Here is a 25,070-nt window from a genome sequence, read left to right on the forward strand (position 1 = left end):
TTAATTTTTTTCAATTAAGACACTTTTTGTTTTAAGTGGCCAAAAGTCCCACAAAAAGTCGCTTAAGAAAAAAGAATATTTCTGACTAATGTATCTGAAAAGTCTAAGGATAGATTCAGCTTCTCAGACACAAATGGATTTCAAGGCACTTATATTGGATTCTGGTCTCTTTCTATCACTCAGCTTGGCTCCATTCTTAGGTAGCTTTTCCCTCATGGCAGCAATGTGTTTTCTAGAGAATCCAGATTTATAGACTCATAGCTCCATCCCCACTTCTCCTTTGCCACAGTTTAAACAAAAGTCATAGGCTTGACTCTCGTTGGGTAACGTGCTTAACTCTAAGTCTGTCACCAAGGCTAGGGTGATAAGATGCTGTGATTGGCTGAGACTGAGCCACATGTCGAAAGCATAGTCAAGACCACCTAAACCACAAGAACTGTGAGTAAGAAAGTGATGCCTCACAGAAGAAAATCTGGTGCTGTTACTGTAAAGGCAGCCATTTGCCAGGTAGAACAGACATGAGATAGCCATCATAGTTGCCTTGACTGATTCATTCTTCCCTCTGATATGGCTTTCATAGGTCCAATTCTTAGGCTAACCACTATAATATCTAGTCTTAGCTTGACACACCTGGGAATGCTCCACAGATTTCTTTACAGAATCACAGACTTTCCCTTACTTTTTACCAAAGAGCCATGGTCTGAAGTGCACCTGTTTCCCCTCTCATTTATACTTAAAAAAGCAAAAAAACTATTACAAATACAAAAAATATCTAACCATAGCATAAGGAAAATACAAGCCACACTACTTTGCTGGTGTTTAAACCAGTAAAATCAGACATAATGAGCATGCATCTTTGCACAGATACCACTTTCCACAGTGGTTGATATGCGTGATTCTGCTGGGGTGGAAAATTGTATCAAATCAAAATTACAGTGAGAGATCACCTCACACCTTTCAGGATGGCTATTATTGAAAAAATAAGACAAGTGTTGGTGAGTATGTGGAGAAATTGGAACCCTCATACATTGTTAACAGGAATGAAAAATTATACAGCTGCTATGAAAAAATATATGTAGGTTATTCAAAAATTTAAAAATAAAACTACCATATGATTCAGCAATCCCACTTTGGGGTATTTATCCAAAAGAATTGAAATCAGGATATTTAATAGATGTTAGTACTCCTGAGTTTTGTTTTTTTTTTAGTCTGCGTGATTTTCTTATTTATTTATTTATTATTATTATTATTTTTTTTATTATTATACTTTAAGTTTTAGGGTATATGTGCACAACGTGCAGGTTAGTTACATATGTATACATGTGCCATGCTGGTGTGCTGCACCCATTAACTCGTCATTTAGCATTAGGTAAATCTCCTAATGCTATCCCTCCCCCCTCCCCCCACCCCACAACAGACCCCAGCCTAACTGGAAGGCACCCCCCAGTAGGGGCAGACTGACACCTCACATGGCTGGGTACTCCTCTGAGACAAAACTTCCAGAGGAACGATCAGGCAGCAGCATTCGCGGTTCACGAAAATCCACTGTTCTGCAACCACCGCTGCTGATACCCAGGCAAACAGGGCCTGGAGTGGACCTCTAGCAAACTCCAACAGACCTGCAGCTGAGGGTCCTGTCTGTTAGAAGGAAAACTAACAAACAGAAAGGACATCCACACCAAAAACCCATCTGTACATCACCATCATCAAAGACCAAAAGTAGATAAAACCACAAAGATGGGGAAAGAACAGAGCAGAAAAACTGGAAACTCTAAAAAGCAGAGCGCCTCTCCTCCTCCAAAGGAACACAGCTCCTCACCAGCAACGGAACAAAGCTGGATGGAGAATGACTTTGACGAGTTGAGAGAAGAAGGCTTCAGACAATCAAACTACTCCGAGCTACAGGAGGAAATTCAAACCAAAGGCAAAGAAGTTAAAAACTTTGAAAAAACTTTAGACGAATGTATAACTAGAATAACCAATACAGAGAAGTGCTTAAAGCAGCTGATGGAGCTGAAAGCCAAGGCTCGAGAACTATGTGAAGAATGCAGAAGCCTTAGGAGCCAATGCGATCAACTGGAAGAAAGAGTATCAGTGATGGAAGACGAAATGAATGAAATGAAGTGAGAAGGGAAGTTTAGAGAAAAAAGAATAAAAAGAAATGAAGAAAGCCTCCAAGAAATATGGGACTATGTGAAAAGACCAAATCTATGTCTGATTGAAAGTGACGGGGAGAATGGAACCAAGTTGGAAAACACTCTGCAGGATATTATCCGGGAGAACTTCCCCAATCTAGCAAGGCAGGCCAACATTCAGATTCAGGAAATACAGAGAATGCCACAAAGATACTCCTCGAGAAGAGCAACTCCAAGACACATAATTGTCAGATTCACCAAAGTTGAAATGAAGGAAAAAATGTTAAGGGCAGCCAGAGAGAAAGGTCGGGTTACCTACAAAGGGAAGCCCAACAGACTAACAGCTGATCTCTTGGGAGAAGCTCTACAAGCCAGAAGAGAGTGGGGGCCGATATTCAACATTCTTAAAGAAAAGAATTTTCAACCCAGAATTTCATATCCAGCCAAACTAAGCTTCATAAGTGAAGGAGAAATAAAATACTTTACAGACAAGCAAATGCTGAGAGATTTTGTCACCACCAGGCCTGCCCTAAAAGAGCTCCTGAAGGAAGCACTAAACATGGAAAGGAACAACTGGTACCAGCCACTGCAAAATCATGCCAAATTGTAAAGACCATCGAGGCTAGGAAAAAACTGCATCAACTAATGAGTACTCCTATATTCATTGTAGCACTATTCACAATTGCCAAGATATGGAAACAATCTAAGTGTCCGTCAACAGATGAATGGATTTAAAAAATGTGGTATATACATACAGTAGAATATATTTTGCCTTAAAAAGAAGGCAGATGCAGCCATGAAAAAGAATGAGGTCATGTGTTTTGTGGGAATATGGATGGCGCTAGAGGCTATTATCCTTAGTAAACTAATGCAGGAACAGAAAACCAAATACTGCATATTCTCACTTATAAGTGGGAGCTAAATGATGAGAACTGATGAACACAAAGAAGGAAACAACTGACACTGGGGTCTACTTGAGGGTGGAGGGCTGTGGGGAGAGGAACAGAAAAGATAACTATTGGCTACTGCACTTAATTCACGAGTGATGAAATAATCTGGACAACAAACACTCACGATATGAGTTTACCTATGTAACGAACATTCATATGTACCTCCAAACCTAAAATGAAAATTAAAAAATAAAATCATACAGGAAGCATTGTCAAAATATTAAAAACAGAAGGCAGAACATGACAACATGTCTGCAATATGTGATAATATAGATGAACCTTGAGGACATTATGCTAAATGAAATAAGCCAGTCACAGAAAGACAACTACTGCTTGATCCCATGTATATGAGGTATTTAAAATAGTCAAGTTTATAGACTCAAAGAGTGGAATGGTGATGACCAGCAGCTGGGGGAAACATGGAGCATTACTAATCAATGAGCATTAAGTTTTAGTCAAGCAAGATAAATAAGTAGAGCTCTGCTGTACAACATTGTACCTATAGTCAAAAATAATGTACCCTAACTCAAAGATTTGGTAAGAGAGTAGATTTTATGATAAGTGTTTTTGCCACAATTAACACATAAAATAACCATATAGAATTTAATTTTAAAAGAAATTTGTCAAAAACAACCAAGCCTCAAGTCCTGCTGTATATAAGGAACATATAAGAAATCAAAGATGCAATTTATTCCTAGACACACACCCTTCTCCTACTAGGAACTCCCAACCATACTGTTATGCCACATTCTCAATACTCTTTGTGGCTATAGTGACATTTTTGAATCCTTGCTTTTGTTTCCTAGTTCTTGGAGTTACATATGTCTCCCATCAGGTTAGTGTACCCTTGATTGTTAATTCTGGTAGAGCACAGCACATTAAGACACAAAAGTTGCTTAACTGTCAAACAGCACAACCTGGATTCCCCACCCCCAACACCATCCCACTTCTCTCTCTCTCTCTCTCTCATTTATCTTTCTACCTTCCTTCTTCTCTTTTTTCAAATGAAGAAAACTTCTTAATGGGGATGAGTAGCAGTTTTTTTGTCAGAATAGGATAAAGACAAAAGATTCTTCTTAAAGTGTCCAATTTATATGAACTGTATTTTCAGGCCTTTCCAGATGTTGCATGCATTGTACTTGTGGTGTTGGTAAATGTGAAGGATTTCCCACGTGAAGAATGGTAGGAATTGGGAATGTGAACTCAGGAGAAAAAACACCCAGACTCTTTCTCTTATGTGCTCATAAAGACACCTTAAATTAACTTAGAAAATAGAAGCCACAGCTGATGAAAACAATGGAAACTATTCCTAGCTCCCCATTCAACAGATTAGTTGCCTGATCAATCTCCCCGGCCCCCTGACACACACAGTGTATCTCAGGAGACCCAGAGAGATGCCAGATTTTATCTGCTTTAATTATTTTATGATGCATTGCAGAAGGATATTTAAAATTTCTAAGAATTAGAAATATGAAATATGGTCCAGCCAGAAATTTTTTAAAAACCCAGGCAGTGGGCTCTTTGCCCACAGCTTTCCATCTGCCCCAGAAATGGTGCCCATCTGCACCACACTGTTTGTGGCTGCTGGGTTTTAATTGGTACTGAGCATGCAAAGCAAATGGCACAGACGCATCATCCTCTTTGAGAGCTGAGGTGGTTTTCAGTGGATAGAGAGAAGTTTTCAACTCAGTCATGCCACGTGGAGGATTATCTTTGCCCTTGGGGTTTTCTTTATGGCCAAGAATCTTTTTGGCCAAGAATCTAGAACAACTAACTTAGTACCCAACCCTGGTTGCACTTTAGAATCACCTGTTTAGCTGTGGAAATAAACAGGCACTAGGGTTATCCCTAGATCAAATGCATCACAATTCAGAGGCATCAGCACTTTTTAAAAATTTTCCAATAAATTCTAAAAACCATAGTTTTCTAAGCTATTGAAAGATTTTCTTTCGGTTTCTCCCTCCTTCTCCCCCTCCCTCTCCTCCTTTCATTCTTTCCTTCATCTCTCCTTTTCTCCCTCCCTCCTTCAAATATAAGTTTGGTGCAAAAGTAATGGCAAAAACTGCAACTCCTTTTGCATTAACCTAATAATAGGCTGTTGTGACATGATTATTTCCCCAAGAATACACCCATTCTCATTCTAACTGTTTTAAAAAAAGCCATTTAAATCTACAGTGTTCTATTTCCAAACATTTTCTAGGATTATAGGAAGCTTGTTTTCAGTATATGTATTAATAAAATGATGTGAAGCACTATTTGGCTTTACCAGTGAGCCATCTTGGCTCTGGCCCTTGGTAGAAGCAGAAGATTAGGAATTGAGTGATGAAGCTGAAAAAACATGGACAAATGACTTTTCCCATTTCCTCTTAATTGTCATTGATGCCTGCAGCCACATATAGGGCCCTTTAGAGTACCAAGCCCTCCAGTTCACTCACTGATTAATTTATTCATTAAATAAATAAATGTAGACAGATCTTTTTCACCCTAACAATATTCCTGGCCCCATGCTAAGTGTTAAGTATACACTGATGAATAAGAAAATTCTTCTGCTTTTAAGTGAATGAAGCCTAGATACTTAATTGTAACACAAGGTTTTGCATTCTTAAATGGACATATTTGAGCACAATCTTTTTTTTATTATTATACTTTAAGTTCTGGGGTACATGTGCAGAACATGCAGGTTTGTTACATAGGTATACATGGGCCATGGTGATTTGCTGCACCCATCAACCCCCATCATCTACATTAGATATTTCTCCTAATGCTATCCCTCCCCCTACCTCCCACTCCTTGACAGGCTCCTGTGTGTGATGTTCCCCTCCCTGTGTCCATGTGTTCTCATTGTCCAACTCACATTTATGAGAACATGCGGTGTTTGGTTTTCTGTTCTTGTGTTAGTTTGCTGAGAATGATGGTTTCCAGCTTCATCCATGTCCCTGCAAAGGACATGAATTCATCCTTTTTTATGGATGCATAGTATTCCATGGTGTATATGTGTCACATTTTCTTTATCTAGTCTATCATTGATGGGCATTTGGGTTGGTTCCAAGTCTCTGCTATTGTGAACAGTGCCACAAAAAACATGCGTGTGCATGTGTTTTTAGAGTAGAATGGTTTATAATCCTTTGGGTATATACCCAGTAATGGGATTGCTGGGTCAAATGGTATTTCTAGTTCTAGATCCTTGAGGAATCGCAATACTGTCTTCCACAATGTTTGAACCAATTTACACTCCAACCAATAGTGTAAAAGCATTTCTGTTTCTCCACATCCTCTCCATCATCTGTTGTTTCCTGACTTTTTAATGATCACCATTCTAACTGGCATGAGATAGTATCCCATTGTGGTATTGATTTGCATTTCTCTAGTGACCAGTGATGATGAGCTTTTTTTCATATGTTTGTTGGCTGCATAAATGTCTTCTTTTGAGAAGTGTCTGTTCAGATCCTTCACCCACTTTTTGATGGGGTTGTTTTTTTTCCTTGTAAATTTATTTAAGTTCTTTGTAGATGCTGAATATTAGCCCTTTGTCAGATGGATAGATTGCAAAAATTTTCTTCCATTCTGTAGGGAACCTGTTCACTCTGATGATAGTTTCATTTGCTGTGCAGAAGCTCTTTAGTTTAATTAGATCCCATTTGTCAATTTTGGCTTTTGTTGCAATTGCTTTTGGTGTTTTAGTCATGAAGTCTTTGCCCATGCTTATGTCCTGAATGGTATTGCCTAGGTTTTCTTCTAGGATTTTTATGGTTTTAGGTCTTATGTTTAAGTCTTTAATCCATCTTGAGTTAATTTTCATCTAAGGTGTAAGGAAGGGATCCAGTTTCAGCTTTATGCATATGGCTAGCCAGTTTTCTCAACATTTATTAAATAGGGAATCCTTTCCCCATTGCTTGTTTTTGTCAGGTTTGTCAAAGATCAGATAGTTGTAGATGTGTGGTGTTATTTCTGAGGCCTCTGTTCTGTTCCACTGGTCTATATCTCTGTTTTGGTGCCAGTACCATGCTGTTTTGGTTACTGTAGCCTTGTAGTATAGTTTGAAGTCAGGTAGCGTGATGTCCCCAGCTTTGTTCTTTTGGCTTATGATTGTCTTGGCTATGCGGGCTCTTTTTTGGTTCCATACGAAATTTAAAGTAGTTTTTTCCAATTCTGTGAAGAAAGTCAATGGTAGTTTGATGGGGATAGCACTGAGTCTATAAATTACTTTTGGCATCATGGCCATTTTCACGATACTGACTTTTCCTATCCATGAGCATGGAATGTTTTTCCATTTGTTTGTGTCCTCTCTTATCTCCTTGAGCAGAGGTTTGTTGTTCTCCTTGAGGAGGTCCTTCACATCCCTTATAAGTTGTATTTCTAGGTATTTTATTCTCTTTGTAGCAATTGTGAATGGGAGTTTGACAAAATTCAACAGCACTTCATGCTAAAAACTCTTAATAAACTAGGTATTGATGGAACGTATCTCAAAATAATAAGAGATATTTGTGACAAACCCACAGCCAAGACCATACTGAATGGGCCATTTCCTTTGAAAACTGGCACAAGACAAGAATGCCCTTTCTCACCACTCCTATTCAGCATAGTATTGGAAGTTCTGGCCAGGGCAATCAGGCAAGAGAAAGAACTAAAGGGTATTCAATTAGGAAAAGAGGACGTCAAATTGTCTCTGTTTGCAGATGACGTGATTGTATATTTAGAAAACCCCATTGTTTCAGCCCAAAATCTCCTTAAGCTGATAAGCAACTTCAGCAAAGTCTCAGGAACAAAATCAATGTGCAAAAATCACAAGCATTCCTATACACAAATAACAGACAAACAGTGAGCCGAATCTTAAAGACTAAATAGGAATTAACAGGGCAAAAAACGAAAAGGGGCATTCCAGGTAGAGGGGAAAACAACCAAAAGCTCAGAGGTGAGAAATGGTACAATCCCTGTAAGAATGTGTGAGTGTTCAATGGGGCTCAAGTTTGGCTTGTATGTTGAGGACTGGCTGCTGACCAATAACACCGGGCTGCTCTCTTCACTGCTGCCTGTGTGCGCATTTGAGGCTTTGACTTTTGATTTAGAGCCTCACTTTGGGTGATCCTTTCACCAAAATCTAACTGCACCCCAATTTTTTTTGTTTATTCCATGTTTCTGTGTTTTGTTTTTTTTCTTTCTTCTCTACAGGCTGGTGGGTATTGGGTTTGGGGTGGGTGAGGACTGATGAATTGAGTTCCCATTTGATTCACAGACTATGTAGCACATATACAACACACCCTTATTAGGGAATCTTAATGAGGGATACAGGCTTTCAACCTCTGTGATAAGGTTGCCAAGCCTTTCTGGAGTTTGGGCCTGGGAATCTGAATTCTTAGCAGGTTCCCCCAAGTAAACCCTTAGCACAGTCAGATTGGACAGCACTTCCCTAGTGCCCAGTGCTGATCTGAGAAGGTTACATTCAGGGCATACTAGCTAACACTTATCTAGTAGTAACAAAATGCCAGGAATCATTCAAAGTGCTTTTTAAAAATTAACTCACTTAACCCTCATAAGAACCCTATAAGGCAAGCTTATAACTATGTCCATTTTAGAGATAAGGAAACTGGGGCACAGAGTTCAAATGACTTGTCTGAATCACACAGCTAGTCAGTGGCAGAACTAGATGATTTCACAGCCTAGATTGCTTTTCTAAATTTTCAAGGCCATTAGCCAAGCTGATACGAAATACCTGCTATGCTCCAGGCACAGTCTATATTGCAGTGGATACATAAAGGTATTAGGCTGGTGCAAAAGTAATTGCGGTTTTTGCTATTACTTTTAATGGCAAAAACCACAATCACTTTTCCAAGAGCCTAATAAAACAGAGCCAGTGGTGTGCTGGTAAACATGTTATATCTGGCTCTCTGCGTGGGGGGAGGGGTGGAGACAAGATTTGTAATGTTTGTCAGTTTCTATGCTTCAGATGTCACTGACCATGGAATTGGGAAGAAATGTGCACAGTGGGCTCTGATAAGCTGTTATGAGCTGGCTGCAGATCACCACCTGATACATCCCCTGCTCACTTGTGACTTGCTGCCTGGTGTCAGGTATCACAACAAATGCCATCATGAAGGCACCAGCCAGTGGCTAGGGAAGAACAGAGAAGGAAAATCTATTTTCTCAAACAGCAGGAGTGTCAAGCGGCTTTGGAGCTCTAAAGTCGTTGTCTTGGTGGGGATAGTGAGAGGACCAAGGAAACTGCATTTCAGCACTTGGACAGCACAGCACAGAGTTGGGGGACCACCTGTCAGGGGAGATCAAGGGTAGGAGCTCAAAGGCCTTCCTGCCAGCATATATCCTTCTTGATAATTTCCTTACAAGTTTATTTATTTATTTACTTATTTAGAGACAAGGTCTCACTCTGTCACCCATGCTGGAGTGCAGTGGCATGATCTTGGCTCACTACAACCTCCGCCTCCCAGGTTCAAGCAATTTTCCTGCCTCAGCCTCCCAAGTAGCTGGGACTATAGGTGCCTGCCACCACGCATGGCTAATTTTTGTAATTTTAGTAGAGATGAGGTTTCAGCATGTTGCCTAGGCTTTTCTCGAACTCCTGAGCTCAAGTGATCCTCCTGCCTCAGCCTCCCAAAGTGCTGGGATTACAGGGGTGAGCCCAATTTATTTCAACTCAACTTCATTTCCCCTTCTTTCTCTCCCCACCCCAGGTCAAATACAGGTCTGCAAATTTTCTAGAGAGAATTTCCTGCCACACCCTATAGACCAGCTGCCCTTCACATGTGCAAACATTCTCCCCAGGGCTAACGCAGAGGACCCATGAGGCAGCCTCGAAGCATATAACTGCTATGGGGGGCCTGGGGACTCAGATGACAGACAAGATGCATGGTGATTTTTTGTGCTATTTTAGGTACCAACAATGTTTCTATGGGGTCAATCTGTCCAGTCTCCAGGGTGCCGCAGTGGATGAATACTTCAGGCAGCCAATAGTATTAAGTGTGCTCTCTTTGCAGGCTTTCTGCCATGTTTATATATTGATTCATTCATTCACTCGCTCATTCACTGGCATGCACTGTGCTGCCAGGTTCTGTGCTATGCCATCACAGAATAGGAGAAAGAGTTCCCTAGAGCACCATGTTTTCAAGTCTTCCAGTTCTAATCTCCTCCATCAATTAAGAAAATCATCAGACAATGATACTATTGAAAGCAAGGGAATTTTTAAACTACCTTTCAGTAAGTAACTTCTAGTTCCCCACTGCCCTGACCCACCCCATACACAACTCAGCCCTTACATTTGTTCAATAATTCACGTCCTCCCATTCATTCTCGTGGCCCAAAACATAACAGAAGAGCAAGCATTATACAACAGCTTAGAACAGGAGCTTTGCCGTTAATCAGATTTAAATTTCAGCCATGGCCCCATTTTGCTGTATAACCTTGGAAAAGTTTAAGTTTGCATCATTTGAAATTCTTTCAGTTGTAAGTGGAAGAAAAATCAAATTGGCTTAAGCTAAAATTGAATGACTGTCTTTCAAAAATTACAAAGCCGGGAGACAGAGTTTGCTTCTGGGACCTGTTGCAGGGGCTCCAAAAATGTCACCAGGACGTGATTTTTCTATCCTCGTCACTTGTCTCCACTTCCTCTGATTTAACTCTTTTCCTAGACAGGCTTTCCCTTTGTGGTAGCAAGATGGCTACAGAAACTCCAGCCTCTGATTCTTACAACTCTAAATTCCACAGGAAAGCCTGCCTTTTCCTAATAACTTAAGCCAAAAGCTCCAGATTTAGTTTAGGTAGTTTAGTTAGGTTATCCTACCTTGGATTATGTGCTCATCTATGGACCAATCGCTGTCTTCAGGGGAAAAGTAGTGCTCTGACTTGCCAATCTGGGGTCATATGGCACACCTGTTACTGAGGGTAGACTAAGTTCACATGGAACTTTTTGGACAGAATGTGGAGAAGAGATAAATCCGCACTGCTAAATAAATTCTGGATAGTCAGAAAACACACACACACACACACACACACACACACACAGACACACACACACCCCAAATGCCTGCTCCAGACATTTTTTAAAGAGTAAATGATATATCCTAGTAAAGCCGTTAGCACTTAGTAAAGCACGAAAAGCACTCAGTGCTTAACATAGTAGGTACTCATAAACGTTTTTATTGTTAACATTATTCTCATTAAGCTCATGCTTTCTAAATCCCAACTCCTGATGACTTAAAATTACAGGAGAAAAGCTAAACTGTGAATTTCCTTGAGCTCAGTTTATCTTGGCAGAAAGGTAACATCTTTGATTTTTTCCCCCAAGGACACATTTGATGTTAGGATTTTGATGGCTCAAACAGTCAAATACACAGTAAACTTTATGGATGCAGAAGAGGAAGATCTACACAGGTTTGTGCAAATCAGTGTTGCTCTTGATATTTAAAATCTTCCCTCTACATCTCCCACCCACAAAACTTCATTGCAGACTTTTGCTACTCACACGGGGAGAGATTTTAGATATTGGTCACATATGGGAATGATGTGTCAATATTAGCTTCATTTATTGCTAAATAAAGATAATGATGTCTCCTTCCTAGGATATTATCCCCATTTTATAGATGACACATACGAGGCAAAGTGGAATGATATGTTGCATAAAGTCACAGAATTAAAAAGTATATTAGAACTAGGATTTAAACCTTTCAGAAGGCTCCAAAGTCTGTGCTTTTAGCCACTCTGCTTTGTGCCTCTAAAGTGACAGCATATATGTGAATGCACTTAGGCCAGTGAATGTATTAAGGACAAGCAAAGAACGACAACTTGTTAAGTGCTTTCTACTTACTAGGTACTGTGTTAAGTGTTTTAGAGGCACCAGCTCATTTCTAAAGAGGGCACTCAATAAATGTTCATTTGTGTCCTCTTCCCCTCCACTTTAAAAGACTCTGAAATGAGGATTCCTACCTTGACTTGGCTCCATTTTTTTAGATAGTGGTATGAATCCCTCTGGGGTGATCTTTCACTAATATTTTGTCTTTTTCTCCCTTAGAAGATTAATAGTCATATTTGTTTTCTGGACAAGAAAGTTAAGACTTAGCCAGGTGGTGGTTTGCCTGGAGCTACTGAGGAAGCAAGGGTGAGAATTTAGAAGGTGCATCTGGCTAATGAAAAAATCATCCATCTTGATATCATGATGCACAAAGGGTATCCTGGATGTTAGGATAGGCTAGAACATGCTGCAGTAACAAAAAGAAACCATAGCAGCTTCTAATAACATCGGTGTCTTGTTTTCTACACAATGTATCCATCATGCACCAGCTTTATCTCTACCATGCATTACCCACACTAGTAAGTGGGCCAGTGCAGCAGCTTCTATCTGAAATGATGCTGGTCACTGAGGAGAAAGAACGAGTATGTCAAAGTATGCAAGGACAATGAAAGCTTCTGCCTGGAAATGGCACAAGTCAGTTCCGTTCACATTTGATCAGTTGAAGCAAATCATGTGGCAGTACCTGAGCTCAAGTGGGTGGAAAACTGCAATCCTACCATATGCTTACAGCAAGAGAAATGGCATTTGCAAACGACTTTAATAACTATCAAAGATCCAGACAAAATCGACTTTGATTAGCTTTATTTATTGCTCTGAACTACCTCCTGAATCCTAGGGAATATTTTGAAAATTATGTCTATGTGGGTTTTCCACTGATGTCATTCATTCATCTGTGCATCCATTCAGCAAATGTTTATTGAGATCCTACTATGTGCCAGGTACTGTGGTGTGGTGCTAGCACATGTGTGGAAAGTAATTTTTAAAGTCTCTATTCTTCAGGAGCTCATAGTTTATCTAGGGAGATGCAAAACATGAGAAGAAATAATAACAGTCAAGACCAATAAATTCACTGTGCCAAGTACAATGGAACACTCTAGAAATATTTTATTTTCAGCAGAGTGAAGGAAGTTAAGTCTTTGGGGACACCATGAATACAGATAACATACAACCTTATTTGAAAACTTCTAAAGCACTTCAGAAAATCCAACTCCTTGGAATGATACAGCCCCAGCAATGAGCCAATAATATCACCTTTTAATTATGAATCACTCTAAAGTTTGCAAAGAACTCTTATATACATGTTTTTCCATTCAACATACAGAAGAACCTTATGAGGAAAGTAGGAGAGAGATTTTGTCGCCCTTCAACAAATGCAGATACCAAGTTTCAGGGAATTTAAGTGACCTTCCAAGGTTCCACAGCTAAAATAGGTCCAGCATCTAGATTGCATTGTGTATTTCCCAATATTCTTTCTATTCCTGCTTATTCTGCAGTTGTCATAAACCATAGCTACTTCTGCATGACTCTTGTTATAGCCTACTGGAAGTTAAATTGCCTCCCACAAAAAGAAATTAACTATAAGGATGACCTTCTGAGCTCGATGTTTCCTTTGTGCTCCAGTCCATTTTTAGAGGCCTGAACAAACTTTCCCTTTGAGCAGCTGTGTAGGGGAACTGTCCCTGCCCATGTTTTGGCTTCTTGAAGGATGGCTGCCCTCTGTGTCCTGAGTCATCCTCCTCTTCTCTAGTCAAACCCAGCTCCAGATGTTACATTCACCCTATGCAGTTCCAGGTCATTGCAGCAGAGTAGCGTGGTTCTTGAAGGGTTTTGTCAAGAAGTAAGCTTCTCAAATGTGCAGCATCACCCAAGCATTAATCACACACTGAGAGAACTTGGCTGCCAAGGCAAAAGTGCCCAAGAGAGAAAGAAAATATTCCTACTGACCTCACAAATGTATCTAATACATCTGTCAACAACAACAAAATAATTTCAAGTCTTTCATCTTTTTTATCCTTACAGAGTAGAAATTCCCTTTGTGTTTCAGATGGCACAGTCTGGGCTCATCCATGGCCTGGTGTTCTGGTTTGATGTGGCATTTGTTGGATCTCTGTATGTATACCCCCCACCAACATTTTCTCAATCTTCTCTACCCCATGCTATCTACTATTTGTAATCACAATTTTAAAGTGTTTAATAATTGATTTCAATGACACTAATTCTTGTTTCTCCAATTTTCAGGGAAATAAACACAGATGTTAATGTTAATTTTAGATTTTAGGAAAAAGTGAAAATGAGATGCTTTTCTGTGTGTCATATCAACTCGAACTAAACTATGCAAAGCCTCTTAAGCCAAATGAATTGAGCTTTGGAGGAGTGAGAGAGGGTTTGTGCTTTTTGAACCTTCTTGGTCTTTAATAGAATCGATGAGGTGGTACCCTAAGCCTTTGCTTTTGTTTCTGACACACCTGGTTATACAATCTCTTGTATCTGGGTGATACCTTGAATTATACTTTTCCTGATTTTGGCTTATACTGTGGAGTCCTTTGATGATCAGGCAGGTATGTATTACTAATGCTAGTTGCAACATTAGGAAAATTCACCATCTGTGCACCTTCCTACTGAACAGGTTTGAAAGTTGCAGGGAAAAGAGGGGAAAGACTACCTACACGTTGACTGTCACTGTGTGGTGTTCCTCGTGTGGGCTGCACCACTCCATGGCCACCAAATCTCTGTTCTCTTCCTGACTGCCCTACTCTCTTCCCAGGCTTTCTAGTATGTTCCAACTAGCAAAGAGGTCTGGTCTGGGTCACATGCCCAAGTGGAGGAAAATGTTTACCGTGTACTCACCTCCTTTCCTTGTGAGAATGCCCAGGCTTATCATTGTACCTGCTTAGAAAGAAATGCCCTTGGGGCTGTAATACAGCTTGGGGGACTGGGGGAAGACTCAGGGGACCCCTGGAAACCTTGTCAGAGCTGACAATCTGAGAAAAATAAAATGAGGCACAAATCATCTTAACTCCATATGAACATGTTTGTTCAAAGAATACATACATTTGCTCCTCTCTGTAATAACCCATGTAAATGAATTTGGTCCTGCAAGGGTGAGAGAAACAAGCTTGAAGTGGCCTACCTCAAGGGGGAAGTGTCTTTGAAGTTAAATGCTTTATCTTTTAAAAAAATATATAGAGAAAATTTGTGGGCCAGCTTGGGCAACGTAGCGAGACCCTATCTCACAAAACGTTTTTTAAAATTAGCTGGGTGTGGTGGTGAATGCCTGTAGTCCCAGCTACTCGGGAGGCTGAGGTGGGAGGATCACTTGAGCCCCTGGGCAACAGAAAAACAGGCTTCAAAACAGGGTTTCTACCCTGTTTCAAAAAAAAAAGAAGAAGAAGGGGAAGGAAGATTTGCATTTTATTCTATATTACATCTCAGTATATTTTGATATAAAAGTAATTTATATTCTTAGGCAGCTAAATTACATAACATTTTTCCCCAAATCTTCTAGTCAAAATTAACCCTCTAGGAATTTTCCCCATGCTTAATGTGCCCCTTGCTCCCCTCCAGCCAGCAACCACTGCACAACCACTGAACAGGTGACCTTGGTGTAGAAGCACAGCAAGACTTTCTCACTTTTTCATATGAATTGAGGAAACTCAATTTAACACTCAGGCAGACACACACAGGATGTCTGGGCTGGAAGCATAGTAGAGGTCATCTGCTCTAGCAGTTTTTCTTGCTTCCAGAAGCCCCTTCAAGACCCCTAAACAGGTTGGCATGAGTCAGTAAGAGACCAGACTCCAGACATCTCCCTTTGCTACACTATTCAAGCAAATCAGCTTCTGATTTAACCTTGTTACTTATTGGGCCTCTAATGAGCTTTGATTCAGAAATACAGGTTGCCATGGTGGCCAAGTCTATGAGTTTCAAGCATGGCTCTCCAGTTGTCCTGTGTGATGTCGGGCAAATTGTTTAACCTCTCTGGGCATACTTCATAGGATGATTGTATAGATTTACTAAAATTATATACATAAACTCTTAATTCAGTACTCAACATGTGGTAATTTCTCCATCATTTTATTTTATTTTTTTGAGATGGAGTCTTGCTCTGTCGCCCAGGCTGGAGTGCAGTGGTGTAATCTTAGTCCCTGCAACCTCTGCCTCCTGGGTTCAAGCTATTCTCCTGCCTCAGTCTCCCAAGTAGTGGGGACTACAGGGGCCTGCCACCATGCCCATCTAATTTTTGTATTTTTAGTAGAGATGGGGTTTCACTGTATTGGCCAGGCTGGTCTCGATCTCCTGACCTTGTGATTCGCCCACCTTGGGCTCCCAAAGTGCTGGGATTATACAGCCGTGAACCACCGCGTCCGACCTGCTCCATAAATTGAGCTATCCTTCTCATCAAAGGGCTCTATGAGTCAAAAGAACAAAAACCACTATCAACCTTAGTCTCCAATCCAACCCATTAATGTGGGTCTGGCATGTGATTGGCTTTTATCTCTTTTCTTGCCCTACAGAGTAACGGTTTGGCTGTCAACAGCCCCAACTGAGCCTCTGACTCATTGGTACCAGGTGCGGTGCCTCCTGCAGACTCCTCTCTTTGCCAAGGAAGGGGAGACACTGTCAGGGAAAGTGCTGTTTGTAGCCAATAAACGGTAAGCAGGAAAGTACAGATGTGCTTTCACCTCTGTTTCCTGGGCATTGAGGTCTGGGAGCAGGAGGAAGCTGGCAGGCCCCTGAGACTCCAGCACCTACAAATGGACAGCAGGCTTTCCAGAGGCCTGCCGGAGCACTGTGTGTGGTAACGAAGAGGAGCTTCAGATAGCTTAAGGGCAGTGTTCTCCAGCTGACCAGGGAGAAAGGAAGGAAATCCAGCAGCTCACAGGAGCACTTGTCAAGGCTTGAATGATCAGGTGTTTAAACCTTGTGTCAGCTTCCTGGACTGACTTACATAGGTCTGGCCACATACACCCAAATTTAGTACAATAAAATTGATCTGTATACAGGGGAGAAAAAGCATTCCAGAGGCAGTATATAATATCAGGAAGGACTCTGTGGTATTGGATTTCATGAGTTATCTGCAAGATTTACCTTGATTTATCTGTCATTTTTTCAATGTCCTATTTCACCTTGTTGGAACTCTGCTGTGTGAATTAGAGGATAGAAGAGTAGAGAAGTGGTTCCAAGAACTTCAGGGTATCAAGGGTACTCAGAGGTCATCTTATTCAGCTTTCTTTCCTCACTACCTCACACTCTTCCTTCTATTTTATCTTTTGCAGATGTAATAGTCAAATTTTTATTTCAAAACTATTAAGCAGAAAAAGGCCTGTGCTTGAATACTCCTGTGACAAAGAGCTCACCACCTCACAAATTGACCCTTTCATTTTTAAAGTCTTTATTTCTTTAATTACAAAAACCTAACATACTCACATATAATTCAAAACTACAAAAGTGTATAGAGTCCTTTTCCACTCACACACCTCACCCCACACCTCTGATGTGACAGTTTGATTTGTATACTTTCAGGTGATTTTTCTGTGATGTGCCAACAAATAACATCATGGTGGGGCTTGTTTGTACAAGTTATACTAGAAGTCTGCAACTTAATTTTTACTTAGTAATAAGTCCTGAATCTGCACAGATAGATCTTTTTTGTTCTTTTTAATACATGCATAATAGTCCAGAGCATGGATATACTATAATGTTTTTTTAAAAAAATCTCTGATTGACTGATTCAGGTTGCTTTCAATTATTTCGGCATTGCAAAAAATTCTGCAGTAAACATCTTGAAACACACAGTGTGCACAGTGACATGAGTGTTTTCAAATGAGATGCCTAGAAATGGAAATGCTGAATCACAGAGTATGTGCATGTTATGCTCTGGTAGATACTACTTTTCTCAATGGTTGCACCAATTTCCCAAGGCGCCAGCAAGAAATAAGCATGTTCATTTCTCTACATCTTTTCCTAAACTTCATGTTATCCATCTCTATGGTTTGTGTCAGTCTGATAGACCCAAAAATATTTTTTTACAGTAGCATCTTGTTATTTGGTTTGTATTTAATTTTTGGTAAGGTTAAGTCACTCTTCATATGGTCCTTGGCTATTAATGTCTCCCATTTTCAACATCTCCAATTATTAAAAAATTATCCTTGCTGTTGATTCTCTATATCTTACTTTCTATAAATTCTACTTATTGATCTTAGTTGTGTTTCTGAACTCAAACAAGGTAGGTTGGCTCTAACCTCTAAATAGCAATTGTTCAAATATTTGGAGAGTTTTACCAAATGTCCTTCTAGCCTACCTGTCTTTAAGCTAACATCCTCAACTCCTTCCCCCTATAAGAGTGATTTTGAAATAGTTTGAAATTCTAAGTTCTCCCCTCTGAAATACCCTGGTAATCAATGTCCCCTTTTAAAACATTTCTTCAGAACTAATTACAGGACAACAGCATATGTGTTCTGATAAATGCTGGGATCAGAGCAATAGTAACTATTTCTGTTTTGAATCATAATAATATATTTTTAAGTTTGGGATCCATTTTACTTGAGTGTATAGTCAATTAAACACAAGAAGTGTATTTTTGCATGATTGACTTTTAAATCACATTTCTCCCTTTTCCTAGTATGCAGCAGGTCTTTTTCAACTTTGGTACAGGTTTTTGTATTTATTCCACTCATTAAATTATCTACTGTTTTTGGATCTTTACTAGAGCCAGTGGATTATTTCTTTTAATTTTTTTTAGCATATTAGTGATTCCTACCATTTTATCTTTTGTAGATTTAATAGGCAAATTTTTATTTAAAAAATATTAAGTAGAAAAAGGCCAAGGATGTAATCTTCCTTCAAAGTTTGCTATCCAGCTTTCTTTACGCCTTTTGGCTTTGGTCATGGAAGTAGCTCAAAATCCACTCCTTGTATTCATTCCCAGCCCACATGTCTCCATCTAGGCCAGAACGAAATATGATATGACCTTTTCATAATATGATATCTAAATAAGCTTAATTTCTGACTTTACTCTCATAGCTCAGTCCAATAACTCTGCCAATAAAAAGGAAATGAAACTAATTGGACATGGCTTTTATTATAGTGAAACTGAGCTAGATCTCTAATTATCATGACTTTCTATCTCCTTAACCTCACTTGTGCCCCTCCCTTTCCCCCATCATGTAGCCTCTGTTATTATTTCTTGCATATCCTCTCAGAGTTTCATTTTAGATATAAAATTACAAAACACTGTAAAGGTAAGAATCTACTTTCTTATTTATTTCCCCCTCACTGCTTTTATACCTAACTAGTAACATTCTGTATGTGTTTTCTATGTCCTTTTTCACTTAACAATACCTCTCAAAGACATTTCCATATCTGCCCATCAAGATCCTTCTTGTTCTCTTCCGTCTGCATCATGATCTTCCTTCATGAAAGTTATTCCTTCCTCCATAGAGGTGAAGGCTTCATTGTGTTTTAAAAATTGTGACAAAATATTTGCTCACCTTTTTTACATGTGCCATGGCATCATTTTACTGATACATGTTTTTCATGTGTTTGTAAATTTTACTACTTTTTTTCTACTTTTGTTCCTGATCACCTCTCTCGCTTGTTGTTTTGATGTTATTGTTGTTCATCAAATTATAGGACTTTCCTGGGCAGCTATTTACAGGAGGAAGTTTCTGTGGCAGAAGAAGATGTAACAGTTTTCATGCTATCGGTTTTTCTCAACTAAAACTTTTTCTCCTTCTAGGTTGCCACAGAATCACACTGCTTCCTGCAAGAATGGCCCCTCTTGTATTGTTTAGGTAGTTCCACCATGCTCCAGTTCCAGGAGCATTTCTGCCCAAAGTTCTGCTCACCCCAATTTCTGCACAAGATGTTACAAACAAGGAATATACCTTTTGCATTTCAGAAAAATGCTTCTCATCTTCAGGTGCTAAGATGTGCTGCCCCTGGGCTCTTTTGTCCCTCTTTGCACTTCTTTTGTACTTTTTCCCACATGACTAATAACCAGTCTTGACTGCTTTTACAACCCTTACATATATGTCAAAGGCTGCAGATTATCTCCTTCTCCTAGTGTTACAGAAAATGAGGTTTGCCATCTGCAGAATATTTCGATTCTTCTTGTTTTTGGATAGCTTCCAGAAGGAAAAGTGGAAAATGCTGACTTATGCCATGTTCATCCTGAAAGTTACTACTTTCTTTCTAAATCCTTATAAACCATCTGTTTAATGACCAGTTCTAAAAAAGAAAAAAGAAAAATTAAAAAAAGAAAAGTGCAAAGGAGCAATAGCCATCATCTGCCTGGAATTTTGGACTTTGCCTTTTCTGCTTTTTGCAAACCAGGATAACATTCTTTTTCTTTCAGATATTTATATTTTTACAGTTTCTTAGTGTATAATTTTGTGAGTGAATTTAAATCATCTTATTCTTCCGTTACTTTTTTTCTGACACACCTTGTGTTTCATCCTTATGGGTAATATTTTTTCTACCCTTCTTTCCTTCATTTCCCCTAATAGGTAAGAAGGAGGCAAACCATCTACTTCACACACCTGCCCACAGCTCCTACAGCCCTGTAGTACCTCTGTAGAGCACCCATTTATTGCTGTAATTTGCTATATGTAAGCTGCCTGAGAAGAGAGACTGAGTCTTATTCTATGGTGTATCCCTCTTTACCTAATGTATTTCAGAGACCCAGAAATATTGTGGAATTACTGAGTGAAGGTGTCATGAGCTGATATCCGCCTCTCATTAAGAACTTAGTCTAGCACAATTGAATGAAGCAGCTAAAATATGGCCATGTAATGCTTTGCAAAGGAATAAAGGAAGGGAGGAAGTTTTTAATCTTATTAGGTTAGCACCCTTATGTAGTAAAGAGACCAGGGTTTGGAGTCTGCTGTGTCCTGGTTCTGTTCAGTCTCTTCTATATACTGGTTGGTACTGGAGTGATCTTGGGCAAGTTAATGGATCTAGCATCCCAGTTTCCTCACCTCATCAATCACCTATGAAGTAGTATTTGTAATCATCATCTCACCAGACTTATACAAATATTAAAAGAGAGAAGATAGTATTTGTGATTAACACACAGTAAACCCACAGTATCTTAATTCCAATTCCTCTTCCCTTATTCTCATCCTTATTCTTAATGTATCTCTTCAGATATTTTGGGTTTGAAATCCTTGTTTTCCTTGGTATTTTCTAAAAGCCTCTGCACTTCATGAATGTCAGTGTTTTCATTCCTTTTCAGTAAGGTGCTGTCCCTTTGTACTTCTTTGGATAGACTCTCCCCCTCCCTTATTGTCAAATATTGTTTTAAACTCTGAACTCCTAGGAGAGCTCCCTATGCAACCTCACAGGTGTGACAATAACTGCCCTTTTCTTCCCCATCAGGCCCATTTTTTATTGTACTGTTAACATTTTATTTTTGACAGTCTCCCATCATTCTGGAGCTGTCATTCATTTTATTGCCCTGGCAATAAAATAGAACCGGATGTTTTCATTAACTTTATGAAATTTATATCCTGAAAGTTCGTAGAAGTGGTCTTTAAAGTTTTTGATCATCTGCACTTATGAATAAAAACACTTTATGTATGTCTTCCCCAAGCATACCAATATTTATCTTTTAATTATGTGCATGTACTACAGTAATAATAATAGAAAGTCCAGAACTAAGTAGTTTCTCTCTAGCTACACACACACACACACACAGATATGTATACGGACATGCTATATATACCTATCCACATATATATATATACACAGATGCATAGACAGATCTATGTGAACATATGCATATATAGAAACTCATATATGTTTTGTAAGACATACAAAAATAGAAATCAAAAGGATGCATTGAAAAATAAATATAGGCTGATTGTTGGATCTAGCTCAGCCACTTGTACCAAAATATTTTGAAACATTATTTAAAATTTTTGGATCCCTGTGAAGGCCTGCTATACCCAGATTTGCCAAGGGATTTGGTTTGGAGAGAGTTTGATGAGCTTTGTAGTTTATATACCTAGAAGAAATGCTGATCGAAGAATTAAAGCATAGGAAGTATCATTGCAATCATTGCTATTTCTAATGGTCACTGTTAAACTGCTTTACCTTAGACATCACATAAAATAAAACCTCTCCATAGTTATATATGTGTTCATCTGCATCAGAAGTAATTATGGAAGAAACTGTTGCGCATTACTCAGCACAGTGAAGTAATAGAATGTGCTAGTGCAGCTTTAGGTGACGTTTTTTGCTCTACAATGTTACTCATGTTCTTCTAGCTCTGACCCGTGTGCCCATCACATGGCTGGTATTTACTCACTAATGTTGCACCATATTATTTTAAATGTGATTAGAATCTTATTGAATCTAACCATAATGATAATATATTATTTCAGCTGTTATATTCTGTTTTTTCTCTGTGTACTTATAGATGTAAATATTTAACAAAATGATGCTTAAGTATTGCTTCATATATTCCTTCTTTTATTTGACATAAGCAAGTGTCTATCCTATATCATAATTCTTGAAAATGTAGTTTTCAATGGCATTATATGAATATATAGCACTATTTAATAATTTCCCATTGTTGAATATTCATATTTTTATAATGTTTTATTACTTATAATAATAAACACTGAATTTTTGACAGAAATACTGTAAAGTGTCAGCAGGGCCACATTTCCTCTGAAAGCTGAAAGGAAGAAGCTGCGCTTTGCTTTTCAGCTTCTTATGGTGCCTTGCAGTCCCTGGGATTCCTTGGAGTTGCATGGCTCCAGTCTCTGCTTCTGTCTTCACATGGCTGTCTTCCCTGCATGCATCTCTGTGTCCTCTCCTCTTCTTATGAGGACAGTCATGGAATTTGGAATCTACTCAAATTCAGTATGGCCTCATGTGAACTTGATTACAGGTGCCAAACCCTATTTCCAAACGAGATAACATTCATAGCTACTGGTAGTTAGGCCCTGAGCATATGTTTTGGAAGGTCACAATTCAATCCACCATAACTAATAAAAAATTTTAAAATAATGGTTCAGCATTTTCTTCCACACTCCAATGTGTCATCCCATGTTCTCTCTGGGGGGAAACTCAACCCCTCTGAAGAACACTGGTCTAGAGTCCATGCCTGCAGAGGCTTTCATTTCTTTATGTATCAGTGAATCCTCGGTGACTTGGGTAATTTTTTCCCAAGCTTCCTGCCACTTATTTCTCTATCCCATTATTCTTTGATGGTCAGAACTAAGCCTATCCCACTATTTCATCTTCTGTTTTCTGTAAGAGGAAATTATCATGAATTACCATACTCTCTGGAAAGACATGTTCTGCATATGTTGTTCCCAAGTTTCCAATTTATTCTTGGATATTGCAAAAGAAATGCTGATATACAAAGTGATGGTTTTGTATTCAATCCTTGAACTAAGATATGTTCCCACTTAACCCACCTGTTCTGTCTCTATACAGTTTAAAATAACTAAGTGTGGCAAAGAACTAGGATTTTTAAAAATGCACATTGCCAAATAACTAGTTCAAAAAAACTAATAGTTATTAAAAGTTCTGTAGACACAGTCTTAGATTATTCTTTATTGGTTGCTTTAGAAACATTCCATAAACATTGCACTTTAATTGTTGAGTTTGGAGTTAACCTTCTGGGTATCTTGGCATTAGCATGACACTACTACTACAGTATATTATTTTCCCAAAATTTTAAATGAGGACACATTCTCCTTGGTCAGGTGAATCACTATCAAATCAGTGTACCTGACTATTCTTTCACTGCACTGCTCTTTCTCCCCTGCCACACACTGAAGGGTTTTAACCACAAATCTCAGCTTTTCACTACCCAGACTGACCCCAAACTGCTCCCTCTTTTTCTTTCCATCAGAGAAGGTAGGATTTTGACAGTGGGCAAAGAGGAGTGGGTTGTAAAAAGTGAGTGTGAAGTAGCTACATTATCATACATCCTGTTCTGAAAAAGAGCCTTGCTGAAGACCCCATAACAAAAATCTGTTGACTGTTCATCCCAACCACAACAAGAACCATGCAGTTCTTGTGACTAACCTGGTTCATATGTGCATCCATAAATACCCACATCCACTCATACGTCAGAGTACTCAATTCCTACTTGGAGTTCTATGTTAATTACTTCAGACATTATTAAGATGTCTTTCATTTGGCAAAAAGTGTAGATGTGTCTCTCCCTGACTTATTTACCAGGCTGATATCTCAGTCTTTCTATGATTCCAGCAAGGTTTGAACCTCTCCTAAGGAGCTCATTGTCACAATATCTAGTTCCCCTTGAATCTACCTTCAGGTATCACAAATGTAGTGAAGTATTGGATGTAGCTATCATGGAAGAAAATTTTTGAAACAATGTTCTGAGCCAATTAGCTGAGTTAAAAAAGGATCAAAGGATATAGTCTTGCTTTTTAAACATGTTGTAGCTATATTTTCTTTCTAGTTTGCCTGGCCCAATAAAATCCAGAACTTGAGTTATTGGTTTTACAGGATATGACATTATATTTAAGGCTACTCAGGCTTCTATTGGCAATGACAGTGTGGAAGTGGGGATAGAGGACTTTATATCACTCATTAATTTCTGAAATTTAAAAAAGAAGCTTAATAATCAAGGAAATTAAAAATCCTTAATATTTTAACTCCAAATATTTAAATATTAAGGATTTGGAAAGGCATAATAAAATTAGCACTTTTACATCGGGCATGATGTCTCACACCTGTAGTCCCAATGTTTTGGGGAACCTAGGCAAGAGGATTGCTTGAGGCCAGGAGTTCAAAACCAGCCTGGGCAACATGGGTAGACCTGTCTCTACAAAACATAATAAAAATTAACCAGACATGGTGGCAAGTGCCTATAGTCCTATCTATTGGGCAGGTTAGGCGGGAAGATAACGTGAGCCCAGGAGTTTGAGACTGCAGTGAGCTGTGATCATGACACTGCACTCCAGCCTAAGCAAGAGTGAAAGCTGTCTCTTAAAAAAAAAATACCACTTACATGCTTTGTAGGTGAGGAAGTAATTTGGTACACTTTCTGGAAGATATTTTAGCAATTAGTTTTGGGAATTTTAAATATATTGATATGCTTTAGCCTGGTGAGTCTACCTCTAATTTATTCCAGTAAATAATTGTAGGTAGGACATAAAGATATATTGCAAGAATGTCCTTTACCACATTTCTGTAAAA

At 39.0% G+C, this 25,070-nt stretch overlaps 1 protein-coding gene across 1 annotated transcript in view; it reads left to right on the plus strand.

The window, feature by feature from the left end:
* The window catches only part of LOC129043472 (histone-arginine methyltransferase CARM1-like), a 322,921-nt gene that overhangs the window by 234,916 nt on the left and 62,935 nt on the right, over positions 1-25,070 (plus strand). Inside the window, 4 exon segments of the mRNA XM_063650130.1 lie at positions 9,972-10,059; positions 11,382-11,467; positions 13,905-13,994; positions 16,400-16,537. Of these exon segments, the coding sequence (XP_063506200.1) occupies positions 9,972-10,059; positions 11,382-11,467; positions 13,905-13,994; positions 16,400-16,537 (402 nt within the window).

Source organism: Pongo pygmaeus, chromosome 13 (genome assembly GCF_028885625.2).
Source record: "Pongo pygmaeus isolate AG05252 chromosome 13, NHGRI_mPonPyg2-v2.0_pri, whole genome shotgun sequence".
Lineage (NCBI taxonomy): Eukaryota > Metazoa > Chordata > Mammalia > Primates > Hominidae > Pongo > Pongo pygmaeus.